The sequence below is a fragment of the Scyliorhinus canicula genome, chromosome 1 (assembly GCF_902713615.1).
Source record: "Scyliorhinus canicula chromosome 1, sScyCan1.1, whole genome shotgun sequence".
In the NCBI taxonomy this organism is placed as follows: domain Eukaryota; kingdom Metazoa; phylum Chordata; class Chondrichthyes; order Carcharhiniformes; family Scyliorhinidae; genus Scyliorhinus; species Scyliorhinus canicula.
Window position 1 is genome coordinate 156826486 of NC_052146.1, and position 16729 is coordinate 156843214.

The following is a 16729-nucleotide window of genomic DNA, read 5'->3' on the forward strand; positions in this document are numbered from 1 at the left end:
ACATTTATATTTAAATAAATGAAATATCACGGTTTCTGTCCAGCATCATTGCAACTGTTGGGGACTGGTTATGATCCTTAATACACGCGTTAGGAGTGAGAATGCAGAAACTTGTAACAACCCCGCCCACCGGCCCCTTTGAATGACTGGCCTCCCTCTACCTGCACAGCTATGCTAATAAAGTATGCAGTTTGCACCACGCCTTAAACCTTCAATGGCATTATTTTGAATAGAGAAGGGGGAGATTCCCCCTGGTGTCCCGGCTAATCACTAGTCATCAACCAAGTTGGGTCATTAGTACGGTACAGCGGCACAGTGGTTAGCACTGCTTAGCCAAGCCACTTGAAACAATTGGGCCAGATGAACATAATCCAGCGACTTCAATGAACTTCTCGCTAAGACTACACTTCTTTTTTTTAATGTATTTTATTACGAACATGTATCAAAACAGGTTACAGCAAATAAACACCCCGGGAAACATACTATACGATCTGTACAGATTTTTCCCCCTTTTCACCCCCCTCCCCTGCGATGATCAGCCCCTCAAACACAGTCACAAACATCCCCCACCTTTCCTCAAACCCCCCTAAAGAGCCCCTTAACTCATACTTTATCTTCTCTAACTGCAGGAAGTCGTACAGGTCACCCAACCAGGCCGCTACCCCGGAGGCGATGCCAACCGCCACTCCAACAAAATTCGCCGCTGTGCAATCAGAGAAGCGAAGGCCAAGACATCGGCCTTCCTCCTCTCCATGAGCTCCGGCTTCTCTGAAACCCCAAATATCACCACCAAAGGGTCCCGATCCACCCCCTCCTTCACCACCCTGGCAAAGACCGCGAACACCCTCACCCAGAATCTTCCCAATTTTTCACAACCCCAAAACATGTGCGCGTGATTCGCTGGCCCCCGCCCACACCTCTCACACTCATCTGCTACCCCCTGAAAGAACCCGAGGCATATGCATCCTGTGCACCACCTTAAATTGTATCAGGATCATCCTTGCACAAGAGGAGGTCCCGTTTACCTTTTGCAGTGCCTCACTCCATATTCCCCAATTGATCTCCCCTCCCAACTCCGCTTCCATTTCTCCTTGATCTTCACCAGCCGCTCGTCTCCCTGCTTCCCCCAGCCACTTGTATATATCCCCATTCGTCCCTTCCTTTCCACATCTGGAAGCAGCAGTCGCTCCAGCAGGGTGTATCCCGGCAATCTAGGGAACCCCTTCCAGACCTTTTGTGCAAAGTCCCTAACCTGTAGATACCTGAACTCATTACCCCCTCGGCAGCTCTACCCTCCCCCTTAGCTCCTCTACACTGGCGAACCCTTCCTCCAAATACAAATCCCTCACCTTGACCATCCCCACTTCCCTCCACCTCCTGCATACACTATCCATCCCCCCCCAGCTCAAACCCATGATTCACGCACAACGGCATCAACATCCCTTCCACCCTAAAATGCTTCCTCAACTGATTCCATATCCCCCGCCACTCTGCCGACCCCCTGAGAGGCATCGCCAATGGCTCTATGGCCAGCGCAAACAGCAGCGGCGACAGCGGCGACAGCGGGCATCGCTGCCTCGTACCCCTATGTAAGTCAAAGCTTTGTGAGCTCATATCATTCGTCCTCACCCTCGGCCTTGGTGCTACATACAGCAACCACACCGATGCCACAAATCGCGGCCCAAACCCAAACCTTCCCAAAACCTCGAACAAGTACCGCCACTCCACCCGATCAAATGTCTTCTCCACGTCCATGGGCACCACCACCTCCGGTACCAGAGCCCCTGACGATTCATCACCACATTCAACAGCTGTCTTATATTACTCGTAAGTTGCCTGCCCTTCACGAAGCCTGTCTGATCTTCTACCACCACCCCGGGACACAGTCTTCCATCCTCCCCGCCATCAACTTAGCCAATACTTTCACATCTGTGTTCAATAGTGATATGGGCCGTGCAGCACGTGGCGCAGTGGGTTAGCCCTGCAGCCTCACAGCGCCGAGGTCCCACATTCGATCCTGGTTCTGGGTCACTATCCGTGTGGAGTTGCACATTCTCCCCGAGTTTGCGTGGGTTTCGCCCCCACAACCCAAAGATGTGCAGGCTAGGTGGATTGGCCTCGCTAAATTGCCCCTTAATTGGAAAAAATTAATTGGGTACTCTAAATTTTTTTTTTTTAAATTGTGATATGGGCCTACATTCCAACGGATCCTTCCCTTTTTTGGGGATTAGTGTGATTACTGCCTGTGTCATCATCTCCGGCAACTCCCCCTTCTCCAGTGCTTCATTAAACGCCCCCAATAGATGTGCTGCCAGGTCCGTCGCAAATTCCTTATAAAATTCCGTTTGGTACCCATCCGGCCCAGTGGCCTTCCCCGACTTCATACCCCTGATACTATCCAGCACCTCCCTCAGCCCCAGGGGCTCCTCCAACGCCTATATCTTTGCTTCCTCCACCTAGGGAAATTTCAGCTTGTCCGGAAACCACACCATGTCTCCCTCCTCTCCCTCTGGGTTTGCCTCGTAAAGTCCCTGGTAGTGCTCCCTAAATGCCTCATTTATCTTCCCTGGCTCTGACATCACATCCCCAGCCCCAGTCCATATCTTCAATATTTCCCTGGACACAGCCTGCCTCTGCAGCTGGTGCACCAGCCTGCTACTCACCTTGTCCCCATACTCATATTGTACCCCCCTTGCCCTACACAGTTGCCCTCCCACCTTCCCTGTTGTCAGCCTGTCAAACTGCCCCGGAACCTTTTCCTCCTCGCCAATCCCTCCACAGTGGGCACCTTGAATATTCCCTGTCTACCTCCACTATCTTGCTCACAGGACAGTCATGTGCCTCCCTCCTTTCCCTATCCTCACGAACCTTAAACAAAATAATTTCTCCCTGCCTTCAGTGTTTCCCAAAAATTGCCCGCTGACACCTCCCTATTCTGATTCAACTCCACATACTCCTTAATCGGCACCCGCACATTATCACAAAAACCTCCATCTGCCAACAACCCCGAGTCAAACCTCCACGCCGGCCTCTGCTCTCGTCCCGCTCTAAACCGAATCTCCAGCCAATGGGGTGCATGGTCCGAGATAACTATCCCGCATACTCTGCCCCCTCCACCCCAACCAAAATCTCCTGACTCACTACAAAGTAATCAATCCTCAAATACTCCTTATGGATGTGTGACAAAGAGGAATACTCCCTTCCCCCTGGGTTCTGAAAACGCCATGGGTCCACCATTATGGTCGGCTATACTAGGGGTATCGCGGTACCTAGGTGGGATGTACCTTATACTGTAGTATGAGTGGTAGAACCTGCCTGCTGGTTCCGCCCAGCAGGCGGAGCATAAGAGTCTGTGTTTCACCCACAGCAGTCATTCTGTACCGGAGCTGCTGGGGTAACTACGTGTTCATTAAAGCCTTCAATTGGACTACAATCTCGCTTCAGTAGTGATTGATCGTGCATCAACCATCTCTCCATAAACCCCTCTAGCTCCCTCATCATTCCTACCCTACCCATCGACCTGGAGCTCGACCTATCCACTTTCGGCTCCAGGACACAGTTAAAATCTCCTCCCATGATCAACTGGTGCGTAGCCAAATCCGGGATCGCTGCCAGCAACCCCCTCATGAATCCAAAATCATCCCAATTTTGGGCATACACATTTACCAACACCGCCGGTGCTCCTTCCAATATCCCACTCACAATTATATATCTCCCACCCAGATACCTCACCTACTTTGCACTCACAAATCCCATTTTTCTGCTCATTAAAATCACCACTACCCTCGATTTCTAATCAAATCTTGAGTGAAAAACTTGCCCTACCCACCCATTCCTTAACCTAACCCAGTCCTTCACACGGAGGTGCGTTTCCTGCAGAAAGACCACCCTCGCTTTCAAGTTCCTGAGGTGCGTGAACCCCTGAGACCTTTTAACCAGCCCATTCAGTCTCTGGACATTTCACGTTACCAACCTTACTGGAGGCCTAGGGCTCCAATCCCCTCTCCCATTTGTCATCTTCCTCACTTACCTCCTGACTCTTTAATTCCACCCTATACCTAGCCCATCCCAGGTGGCCCCTTTCCTAAGACTACACTTCTCTAACATGTAGAGGTGCAGCCCATTGAGCCTCTCCAGGTAAATGTGGTGTTTTGAACTGGGAGGTAATCTTGTAGCCTTCTTTTTCAGCCTTTCCTTTGAGCAGCACAGTGGATAGCACTGCTGCCTCACAATGCCAGGGACCCGGGTTCAATTCACCTTGGGTGAATGTATGTTCAGAGGTTGCACATTCTCCCCGTGTCTACATGGGTTTCATCCGGGTGCTCCGGTTTCCTCCCACAGTCTAAAGATGTGCTGGTTACGTGGATTGTCCATGATAAAACTACCCCTTAATTCCCAGGGATGTGCAGATTAGGTGGGGTTATGATGTTACGGGGTAGGGCGGGAGAGTGGGGTAGGATGCTCTTTCAGAGGATCAGTGTAGATTTGATGGCCCAAATGGCCTCCTTCTGCATTGTACGGTTCAATGTCCACTGAACAAAACTTGGTACAGCATTCCAGCTGAGGCCTAACTATGATCTTTGTAGAAGGACAAATTTTGTTGAATTGAAAAAGGAAGTCTTCGCACTGAATGCAGGCATTGGTTGTTTGGTAGTTTTGCTTTCTTCTCACCTGTGTTATTAAAAGAGCAAAGAACTTGGGCGGGATTCTTCCATCTGCCAGTCGCGCTTTCCTGTGTGGCGCACCCCTGTCGGCAGCGGGATCCTCCGTTTCTGCAGCCGGCCAATGGGGTTCCCCATAGTGGCCATCCCACGCTGTCGGGAAACCTGCGGGCGTGGGTGCGCTCTGGCGGACGTGAGGATGCCGATGGAGAATTCCTCTGCTTGTGGTTATGTTACCAAATGTCATGTCCTCAGGACTGCTCAGTGCATTTTGTAGCCAATGAAGTATGTGTGAAGTGTAGTCACTGTTGTAATGTAGGCAAATGTTAAAGCCAATTTGTGCATAGCAAGCTCCCAAAAATTGCATGATCTGTTTTTAAGTACATATGAGGTAAATATTAGCCAGGACACCCTGGAGTACTCGCCTACTTTTCTTTCAATAGTTCTTTGGAATCATTCACGGCCACCTGAGAAGATATACGGGGTTTTGAGATAATGTTTCGTCTAACCCCTGACTGTATAGCACCTCCTTAGCACCCTATTCAGGCTTTGGCTTGAATTATGTGCTGGAATGGATTTTGGGTCAGTCCAGGGTGATGGCACAGAATTGCCTGGCCAAGAGGATTTTCTGTTCGCACGGGCCTTTCAACGTTTCATCCCAGGTAATGGATCCTACCATCCTGCTTTATCATCGGCCATTATGCCCACCCTTCACAATGGCACACCTCAGATCAGCAGTTATCTGACTGAGGAAATATGAGCCTGAATATTCTGTACCATTTCAGACAGGAAACTATGGAGTCCTGCCATTCCTGGTAGCCAAATGGAGCCAGTTAAACTAAACAATGGCTGGTCAGCATCTGAACTGCACTGGCATGGCAGAATGGGAGGGGGTGGTCATTGCCCATTTTCAAAGATCCTCGAATGGGGGACAGATCAAACATTCCTCAGTCTGGATATCCCAGCGGTAATCCGCTGTCCACTCCAATTGATTCTATGCTGATTTGACACTTACCCGTGGACTTTGAGCTTTTTCGTAGTGACTCGATAGCGTGGTTCTTCTGCTGGAGGGTTTGTAATAGAAGTTGTTGGAACTCTCGCTCTTTCTCTGTAAGGTCTTCGAGAAGGCTGCAAAGTTTAAAGGCCCGGCATATTAAATGAGGCGATTTATTTGATTAATTCTTCATCTATTCATCCCAGCTGGGATCAATCTGAGCACATGCCCAAAGAGAAATGCATTGTCCCCATACAGCCTTCTCCTAAAACCAAGTAAAAGTAAATAAACGTTGCGTGTCCAGTGCCTTTCACAAACTAGAGGATTCACAGATTCACATATGGGTAGCACGGTGGCACAGTGGTTAACACTGCTGCCTCACAGCGCCTGGGACCGGGGCTCGATTCGGCCTTGGGTGACTGTATGGAGTTTCCTCCCAGTGCTCCGATTTCCTCTCACAGTCCAAAGATGTGCAGATTAGGTGGATTGGCTGTGATAGAGTGCCCCTTAGTGTCCAGAGATGTGTACGTTAGAGGGTTGCGGGGATAGGGTGGGGAGTGGGCATGGGTAGGTTGCTCATTTCGGAGGGTTGGTGCAGACTCGATGGGCCGAGTGGCTTACTTCCCCAGGCTGGTGTAAAAACGCTGCAATTTTACTCCAGAGATTCCCGGAAAAAAGATCAGCTAACTCAATGCCCTGGAGGGGGCCAGCAAGGATCCGGAGTAAATCTCGCAGCTTTAGGTGCGGATACGGGTCACCGCACTTCCGGTTTGGAGTCTGCACATGTGCACGGTGGCGGCCTCCAGTGGCCGCGCCGAGCTCCATGGCGGACTCGAACCGCATGGATCTAACCACCGGCCGCCTATAAGGCTCCGCCCGGTGTCTGATCCCCATGCCCCCACCAGGGCGGCCGCAGACTGAGTCCGCAGCCGCCACGCCAGCATCCCGACCGGCAATACCAGGTTAGTTCCACGCCGTCGGGAACTCGGCCGGTTGGGAGCGGAGGATCGTTGGGCTGGCCTCTGCCATTGGGCCCCCAGCCGCGCGGCGTACTCCGCCATCATGCCGATTCTGGCATCCCGGAGAATCACCGGACCGGCGGCGGGCCTGATTTCCACGTGAAAAGTGGATTCGCGATTTGGCGCGGGGCTGCGGAGAATCCAGCCCATAGGTTTTAAGGAACATCATAAAGGCGATGAAATGGGAGAGATACAAAGAGAAAATTCAAGAGTTTACGGTTTGGATAGCTGCCGATAGTAGAGTGACAAACATCAGAAATGTGCAGGAGGCCAGAATCGGAGCAGGGCAGAGGTCTCAGAGGGTTGTCGGGCTGGATGAGCTCACAGAGATGGAGGAGCAATGGAGGGATTTTAACACATGGAGCACAATGGAGAAACTATTCCCGTTGGTGTGGGAATCAAGAATGAGGGGACATAATCTAAAAAACAGAGCTGAGCCATTCAGGACTGTAATCAGGAAATACTGGGGGAGCGCTGCATTGTTACAGGTGCTGACTTTCAGGTGAGATGTTAAACTGAGGCCCCAGCTTGAGCGGATATAAAACAGAATTGTCCGAGCCAATATTTATCTCCCAAACAACACGACAAATACAGGTTATCTGGCCATTATCACACTGCTACTTGTGGGAGTTCTCTGTGATCAAATTATCTGCTCTGTTTCCCATATTACAACAGAGACGACTATGCTTCAACTTCGCTGGCTGCAAAGCTCTTTGAGATGTGAAAAGTGTTACACAAGTTCAAGTCCCTTTTTTATTTTTGGTCTAACTAAATGACGGAGGATGCTCCAGGGGATAAATGGCCTACCTATGTTCCTACAACAGAAAACCGTTGTCATATACCTTAAAGAGCCAGCTCTTCAACTGCTGTCCATCACCACCAGACAGAATGTTATGTATAATCTAATGTACCCTGTGAAAGAAACAGAGCAGCAGTCCCTGGGACAGGCACGTTCTACGTAATCTCCCAGCCATCACTGTCCGCATATAGGTTTCTCTCGTTGCAGGTACCATGACCTGAAAGAGTATTGGTGATCATGGACTCCCGGTTGGTCCTGCATTGGCACTACGGTAGTTTGCCATTGTCTTCTGTGTAAGATCAAGCCTGTTCTTTTCAGCTTGGATCTTGTATATCTCTTTTTGTGGGGACCATGATTTGGATTCAATTTGAATTAGTGTTTGGAGCTAGCAAAGCGATGGATTAAGGGCTCACCCTGCCCACTCTGCGCATTGGCTTTGTAACATTGAGAAAGGAATAAAATGTTTTGAAAAAGAGTCTGGCTGTCCAAGAACCTCTCCCACTCCTACTGCCTGCCATAGGTGCATCAGGAGGATTTACAGACTGATAATCAACCTATTGGCCACATTATGACACACTCCATGGCCAACAAATTCTGAAGTGGGACTTAAACCCAGAACCTGACTTCCGGTGGCGGCTATGAGGGAGTAAGTTGCACATTTGGTGGCTCTCGCTCCGGTCAGACTTTAAGACCTTTTACCCTGACTTTTTTAAACTTTTGAGCGCTGGAGTGAAAAACAATAGCACTCTAGATCTGAATCCAAACAGAGTTGTATGGACTTAAGGAGCAGAAGGGAGCGAAAACAGGCGAAGAAGGGGCTGAAGGTGTGGAAGCTCAAGTGGGAGGAAAGGTGGCCGATGAATGGACCACGGAAAGGACTCCAGACAGCACTGGACAACATGCTGAAGGTCATGAAAGAGAGCTTCGCAGCACTGAAGCGGAATAATTTGGAACCGCTCCAGAAAGCGGTGGAGCGACTGGACCAGAGGCTGGACGCTCAGGATAAGAAGGTCCAGGCACTGGAGAAGACAGTGGAAGAGCAGGCGGATTTCCAAACGGTAGCGGACATGGAAATTAGAAAGCTGAAGGAGCAACAATCAAGGCTGATGGACAGGCTGGAGGACCTGGAAAATAGGTCTCGCCGGCAGAATCTGAGAATCATTGGGCTCCCGGAGGGGGCCGAGGCAGTGGATGTTTTAGAACTGGGACTACGGCGCTGAGGACCCGTGTTTGAATCCCGATGATGATCTGCTGACGAGGGAGGGAATTGAACCAGGTAACAGGGAAGAGGTTGGGGGTGGGAGCTGCAAAGAGGCGGACCAGGGGAGGCATGGCACACGGGCAGGAGGTGGGCCCAAGAAGGGGGATGGCTGATCGGCGTAGGGAGGGAGCAGGGAGCCTTCCAACCAGGCTGATCACCTGGAATGTTTGAGGATTTAAAGGGGCCGGTCAAGAGGGCACGTGTGTTCGCGCACTTACGGGCTCTGAAGGCGGATGTAATGTTGCTGCAGGAGACACATTTGAAAGTGGCGGACCAGATTAGATTACAGAAGGGCTGGGTTAGCTAGGTCTTCCATTCAGGGCTTCATGCTAAGCCGAGAGGGGTCGCGATCATGATTAACAAACGGGTTAAATTTGAGGCGGATGGCACAGTTGCGGATGAGGGTGGCAGATTTCTCATGGTCCGGGGAAAGCTTGAGGGGGTGAGGGTGGCCCTAGTGAGTGTTTACGCTCCAAACTGGGATGATGTAGATTTCATCAAAAGGCTGCTGGGGAAAAGCCCCGGCTTGGATTCGCACAAGTTGATTATGGGTGGGGACCTTAATACAGTCCTCGACCCCGACCTGGACCGGTCGTGCTCCAGAACGGGTAGGGTCCCGGCAATGGCAAGAGAACTGAGAGGGTTCATGGAACAAATGGGCGGGGGGGGGTGGACCCCTGGAGAATCAGCCAGCCGACGGGGAAGGAGTTCTCGTTCTATTCACATGTTCACAAGGTTTATTCTCGTACTGACTTCTTTATTATGAGTAGGGACTTTTTGGAGGGGGTGAGGGATACAGAATACTCGGCGAGCACTATTTCCGACGATTGTTCCACATTGGGTCGACCTGCAGATCTGCAAAGAGAGTTACCAGCGCCCACAATGGAGGTTAGCGGTGGGATTGTAGGCAGATGAGACGGTGTGTGAGAGAGTGGGGAAATGCATGCAGGACTACCTGCAGGTCAACCATACAGGGGACATCACAGCAGCGGTGCTCTGGGAGGCACTGAAGGCAGTGGTGAGAGGGGAACTGATCTCAATCCGAGCCCATAGGGACTGAACGGATAGGGCGGAGATGGACAGACTGGTGCAGGAGATGATACGGACAGATAGGAAATATGCGGACTCCCCGAGGGCAGAGCTGCTTAGGGAACGACGGAGACTGCAGGTGGAGCTGGGGGTGCTATCCACTGGGAAGGCCGTAGAGCAGCTCAGAAAGGCCAGGGGCGCGGTGTATGAGTATGGAGAGAAAGCCAGCAGAATGCTTGCACAGCAACTTAGGAAGAGGGAGGCGGCCAGGGAAATAGGGACGGTAGTGGAAGGGGAAGGGAACCGGGTTGGAGACCCGGCAGGATTGAACAGGGTATTCAAGACCCCCCACGGGGCCAAGGGGGATGAGGTGCTTCTTAGACGGGCTGACCCTCCCAAAGATGGGCAGGTGGATGGTAGAGGGGCCGGACGGGTATCCAGTGGAGTTCTACAAAAAGTTCTTGGGTACAGTGGGTACAGTTGGGTACAGTGGGGGTGTTTAATGAGGCGAGGGACAATGGGGTGCTACTCCCGACAATGTCGCAAGCCACCTAAAACGGTATAAAATCCGGAAGCTTCTGGGTTCTACAGGCCAATCTCCTTGATTAATGTGGACGCTAAACTGCTGGCCAAGGTCCTGGCGTCCAGAATTGAAGACTGCGGACCGGACGTGATTGTGGAGGACCAAACGGGGTTTGTTAAGGGCACGCAGCTAGTAGCCAATCTAAGAAGGCTACTCAATGTGATTATGATGCCTCCGGAGGGCAGAGAGGTGGCGGTAGTAGTAGCAATGGATACCGAAAAGGCTTTTGACCGGGTGGAGTGGGACTATTTATTGGAGGTGCTGGGACGGTTTGGATTTGGAGAAGGCTTTGTGGACTGGGTTAGACTGCTATATCAGGCCCTGGAGGCTAGTGTAAGGACGAACAGGGTGACATCTGAGTATTTTAGACGACAAGACAAGGATTCCCCTTCTCTCCACTGCTGTTTGCATTGGCCATAGAACCGCTGGCAATTGCTCTGAGAGCGGCAAGGGGATGGAAGGGAATGGTCAGGAGGGGATAGAACACAAGGTCTCGCTCTACGCAGATGTCCTGCTTTTGTATGTGTCGGATCCAGCGGCAGGGATGGACGGGATTATGGAAAGCCGAGGGGAATTTGGCCGGTTTTCGGGCTACAAGTTGAACATGGCAAAAAGCGAGATGTTTGTGGTGCAGGCGAGGGGTCAGGAGAATAGACTGCGGGAGCTACCGTTTAGGCTGGTTGGGGAAAGTTTTAGGTACTTAGGGATACAAATGGCACGTGACTGGGGAAAGATGCATAAGTTGAACTTGTCTAGGCTGGTGGAGCAAATGAGGAGCGAGTTGCGGAGGTGGGATGTACTCTGGCTGTCACTAGCGGGGAGAGTACAGACGGTGAAGATGACGATTCTCCCGAGATTCCTGTTTATTTTCAGTTTCTCTCTATTTTCATTCCGCGGTCTTTCTTTAAAAGAATCAATAAAATCATTCTGGGATTTGTTTGGGCGGGGAAGTCCCCGCGGGTAAAGAGGGGGATGCTGGAATGGAACCGTAGCGAGGGGGGGCTGGCGTTGCCGAACCTCAGCAACTACTACTGGGCGGCTAACATAGCCACGATAAGGAAATGGATGGTGGGTACGGGGTCGGTGTGGGAGTGGGTGGAGGCTGCTTCGTGCAGGGGCACCAGCTGGGCAGACCTGGTCACGGCTCCTCTGCCGCTCCCGCCGGCCAGGTACTCCACCAGCCCTATAGTGGTGGCGGCTCTGTGGATTTGGGGCCAATGGAGGAAGCATGCGGGGGAAGTGGGCGCATTGGTCTGGTCACCGTGATCAAATTGTGACAATCACCGATTTGCCCCGAAGAAGATGGATGGCGGGTTTCGAGTGTGGCAGAGGGCGGGGGTGGGAAGGATGGGTGACTTGTTCCTGGAAGGGAGCTTCGCGAACATGAGGGCGCTGGAGGAGAAGTTCGGGCTGGTGAGGGGGAATGACTTTTGGTACTTGCAGGTGCGGGATTTCGTACGTAGACAGGTCCCGTCCATTCCACGCCTTCCACCAAGGGGGATCCAGGACAGGGTAGCTTCCAGGGTGAGGTAGGAGAGGGGAGAGTCTCGGATATTTATAAGGAGCTTATGGGAGTGGAGGACACAGGGACCGAGGAACTGGAACTCAAGTGGGAAGAAGAGCTTGGTGGGGAGTTGGAGGGAGGCGTATGGGCAGATGCTCTGAGGAGGGTAAATGCAACCGCAACATGTGATTCAGTTCAAGGTCGTTCACCACATGACGGTGGCCCGGATGAGCAAATTCTTTGGGCTGGATGACAAGTGTACTAGATGTGGGGGAGGACCAGCGAACCATGTCCACATGTTCTGGGCGTGTCCAAAACTCAGGGGATACTGGCAGGGATTTACGGACGTCATATCCCGGGTACTGAAAACAAGGGTGGCGATGAGTGGCAATTTTTGGGGCGTCGGAAGACCCGGGAGTCCAGGAGGGGATAGAGGCCGACGTCGTGGCCTTTGCTTCCCTGATAGCCCGGCGACGAATACTGTTGGCCTGGAGGGACTCAGAGCCCCCAAAGACCGAAGTATGACTGTCGGACAATGCAAGCTTTCTCGGCTTGCAAAAAATCAAGTTCGCCTTTCGAGGATCACTATTGGGGTTCGTCCGGAGGTGGCAACCATTTATCGACTTCTTCGCGGGGAACTGATAGTCGGCGGGGGGGGGGGGGGGGGGGGGGGGGTAGAATAGTGTAGAGGAGGGGGGAGGAATAGGGGGTCTATTTGTGAGAGAGGTACTGTTATTTGCACTACGTTTTTTGTAATTGGTATCTGCACACTAATGTATATTGTTACTGTTTACAATGTCAAAAGATACCTCAATAAAATTGTCTGTTAAACCCAGAACCTCTGATCCAGAGGCCGGGATGATACCACCATGCTAGAAGACTTCATAAATAGTCTTACCTTCGAATAAAGAACCCACATTGTTATTGATTGATACATCTGCACTTAACAAAAGACCGCAACACAAACTTAGACATCAGTATTGCATCTAAAGGAGATTTGACGTTTTGTCACTATGTTATTAACTGTTTGACCATTCCTTGGACCGAGAGTGACCACTATCCGTACCGGTTTGTTTCTGCCCTCAGTCGGCCCAGCTTCAAAATGAGAGGGCAGGTGTTGCGCTGGGAATCATGGGATACTGAGCGACTGAGCGTGCTCACACCCGACGTTCCAGCGCCATCCATCTGTAGCTCCAATGCTCCTGGATCCCGCATGTCGGAATCACTCCCACTCCACTTCCCCGCAATGTTGTCTGTGCCATGCTCCTCTGCCTCCTGATCAAAGGAACCCTGCAACTGTAGCTTTGGCTCTGGAAGAGAAAATCAAAGTAAGGCTCTGACTCTGTGTAAAACAACTTGACTATTTGCTCTTCCTTCAACTTTCTCCCCACTTCAAGGTGCCGACTCACTTTGGGTTCCAGTCCCATGGCTGCCGATTACCATAAGTATCTTTGTTCAAATACCCATCCCTCTTGTGCCTATTTAAGACCGGTTTAGTCTGGGCTGGTTTAGCTCAGTTGGCTGGACAGCTGGTTCATGATACAGAGCAAGGCAAACAGCATGGGTTCAATTCCTGTACCGGCTGAGGTTATTCATGAAGGCCCCACCTTCCCAACCTTTCCCTCAACTGAGGTGTGGTGATCCTCAGGTTACGTCACCAGCAGTCAGCTCTCCTTGTCAAAAGGGAAACAGCCCATGGTCATCTGAGACTATAGCTACTTTACTTAGCAAACTTCAATATTAAAGCTGACCCCAATGTTAGCATTGAAGTATGCGGGCTTCCAGGTGTGATCAAAGTAATCAGAAACACGAATCCTGGAGTTTGTTTCCTGTATTTCTTGCCTCTCCAGGGTGATTACATGGCCATGGGGGTAGGGGGTACTCACTTTACAGCAGCGTAAACTTGGGGATGACCTGACAGATGGAGCACCCAATGAGAAATTTCTCGAGTTTAACAAGTTAGGGAGCACCGGAGAGTACAAATTAAAGGCTTGGTGGACTCAATTTTAGGCAGTTCTTCTTTACCCATAGTGTAATGAGCCTCTGGAATATAGTAATCTAGTAGAGTGGTTGTTGTGTGTCTTTAAGAGGGAACAGGACCAGTTCATGACTGGGACAGAAATTGTATCATAGAGGATGTGAGAGTTATTATAGGATGCACTCCTAACCCATTGAATCTCCTGGTTGCCATTATGTGAGAGGTTGGGGGGCAGGGTTTTTGGAGGTGTGTGGGTAGCAGCTCTGTTGCATGATGGACCAGCGTATTCTATCCTGCCGGCAAATTTATTTCATTAATATTGTATTAGGGGAGGCGGTGGTGTAGTGGTTTTGTTATTAGACTCTAAAGGCCGAGGGTAATGCTCTGGGAACCCAGGTTCAAATCCCACCATGGCAGATGGTGAAATTTGAATTCAATGAAAATCTGGAATATTCTCCGAGCCCCGCGCCGGACCGGAGAATGGTTGCGCCCGCGCCACGCCACCGGAGCCCGATTCTCCGAGGTGCAGAGAATCGGCGGCATTTGCGCCGGCGCGTTTGGCGCGGCGTCGGCCACTGGAATCGGCGGGGCCGCAGATTCACCGGCCCGGATGGGCCGAGCGGCCGCACGGATATGGCAGAGTCCCGCGGCCGCCGTTCACCCCTGGTCGATGCCGGCGGGAACTCAGCGCAAACGGTCGGGGGGGGGGGGCGGCGGCCTGTGGGGCGGGGGAAAGCGCTCCTTCACGGGGGGAGGGCCTCTGATGGGGTCTGGCCTGCGACCGGGGCCCACCAATCAGCTGGCCACCCCCCCCCCCCCCCCCCCCCCGGGCCTACTTTGTTGCGTGGCCGGCACCTGAACCCCGATGCCATGTTGAGTCGGGGCCGGCGGGCTGACGAATTCCCCCGTGCATGCGCAGGATGCCGCAGCCCAACTGCGCAAGCACGGGCTGGTGCTCCGCCCATTTGGCACCGGGAAGGGAGGCTGGAGTGGCATGAACCGCTCCAGCGCCGTGCTGGCCCCAATCGGTCGTCCCCGTGCCCGTTTCACGCCGTCGTGAAATGCGACGACGTTCATGAAGGCGCGAACACTTAGGCTCCATTTTGGAGAATCGCCCCCTAAAAGTCTAATGATGATTGCTGATTGTCATAAAACCCCATCTGGTTTACTAATGTTTTGATGGGAAGAAAATCTGCCATCCTAACCTGGGCCACAGGGAGCCCTGTGTTTGGGCCACAAATGTCCACAGTTCAATGGCTATTAGTGATGGGCAATAAATACTGCCCAACGATTGATGACCACATCCCATGAATGATTTTAAAAAAAACATATGAATAGTGGACTACTGATGCCATCTTGATGCCCAATACTCCATATCACAGGGTGACATTGTCTTCACTCAGTCAGCCAACAGCAATTGGATCTTTTTGCAAGGCTTTTGACAAGATCCCACATTACAAACATTCAGAACTGAAAATTATTTCATTCAGGCATACTGCTGGGAGTGCCTGTGCTGTAGACATATTTTAAGGATTGCCCCAAGTGAAGCTCTATGACAGTAAGATGCTCAGCAGTGGCCACTGGCAGAGTAAAGAATTGGGACTGGCACAGGCCTTGGCTTTGGCCGCCTGGCCATTGACTGTTGTGGGACTCAGATTCTGCATTTAATCATCATCTCCATTTTGTTGCCTCTATGCCATCTGAGCTAGCAGGATTCCAGGCTAGGGCAATGATTTCCTGATACTATAGCTGTCACTCTTCAAAAACAACTTTGATTTATATAACGCCTTCCATGTCCCAGGTTATCTCAAGGCGTTGTGTAGCCAATAAAAAACTGTCTAAAGTGCAGTGACTGTTGTCGTGTAAGAAAAATGGCAGAACATTTATGCACTGAGATAATGGCGAGATAATGTTTTATTGATGTTAGTTGAGGGATAAATATTGGACAGGACTCTGTGGTGAACTCCTCTGCTCTTCTTTGAATATCTTGGGCGGGTTTCTGCAATAATGGAGCTATGTCCCCACGCCGGCGCAAAAACTGGCGTCAACTGCCCCTGAAAGAGGAATTCTCACCTTTCTTGGGCGGTAGGTTGACGCCGGAGTGGTTCCCGCAGATCCAGCCGGCAGCGAAGGGCCGGCACAAGTTCGCGCATGCGTGGAACGGCCGGCGTGATCTCGCGCATGCGCGGACAGGCCGGTGTATTTCTGAGCATGCGCAAAACGGCCGGCGTATTTCCACGCATTCGCGGGAGTTCCCTTCTCCGCGCCGGCCCCGGGCAATATGGCGGATGAAAGAATGCCCCCACTGAGCCAGCCCGCCCACAGATCAGTAGGCCCCGATTGCGGGCCAAGTCACCGTGCGGGCCCATCCCCAGGGTCGGATCCCTCCACCCCCACCAGGAACGCCCCCGCACACTTACCTGCCACGTCCCGCCGTATGTGAGGTGAGTAATTCACGCCAGTGGGATTGGGCAAAAACTTGATGGCCACTTGGCCCATCAGGGCTCGGAGAATCGCCAGAGGGGCCGCTTGTCAACAGCCCCCGACCGGCGTGGCGGGAATCCCGCCGACCCCCAAAAACGGCGGCGGAGAATTGGGCAGCCGGCGTCGGGGCGGAGGGTCGGAGAATCCTGTCCCTGCTGTCCATTTCAGAGGACAGATGGTGCCTCGGTTTACCGTCTATTCCAAAAAGGTGGCACCCCTGACAGTGCAGCTCTCCCTCAGTACCGCACTGGAGTGTCAGCCTAGGTTTTATACTACTCTGAAGTGTGATTTAAACCCACAACCTTCTGTCTCAGAGGTGAGAACATTACCAACTCAACCTCAGCAGACATCGGAGAATTGAGGGGTAGATTTTGGAAGATCGCGAGTGACCTCAACCAATCCTCCATTGCAGATACA

General features: G+C 51.8%; 1 protein-coding gene across 2 annotated transcripts in view; it reads right to left on the minus strand.

Moving 5' to 3' along the window:
* The window catches only part of LOC119968829 (mitogen-activated protein kinase kinase kinase 5-like), a 213496-nt gene that overhangs the window by 12062 nt on the left and 184705 nt on the right, over positions 1-16729 (minus strand). For both annotated transcript variants that reach the window (XM_038801683.1, XM_038801675.1), the window contains 2 exons: positions 12917-13160; positions 5677-5789 (listed from right to left, as the gene is read on the minus strand). In XM_038801683.1, the coding sequence (XP_038657611.1) occupies positions 5677-5789; positions 12917-13160 (357 nt within the window). The remainder of the gene's footprint in view (positions 1-5676; positions 5790-12916; positions 13161-16729) is intronic.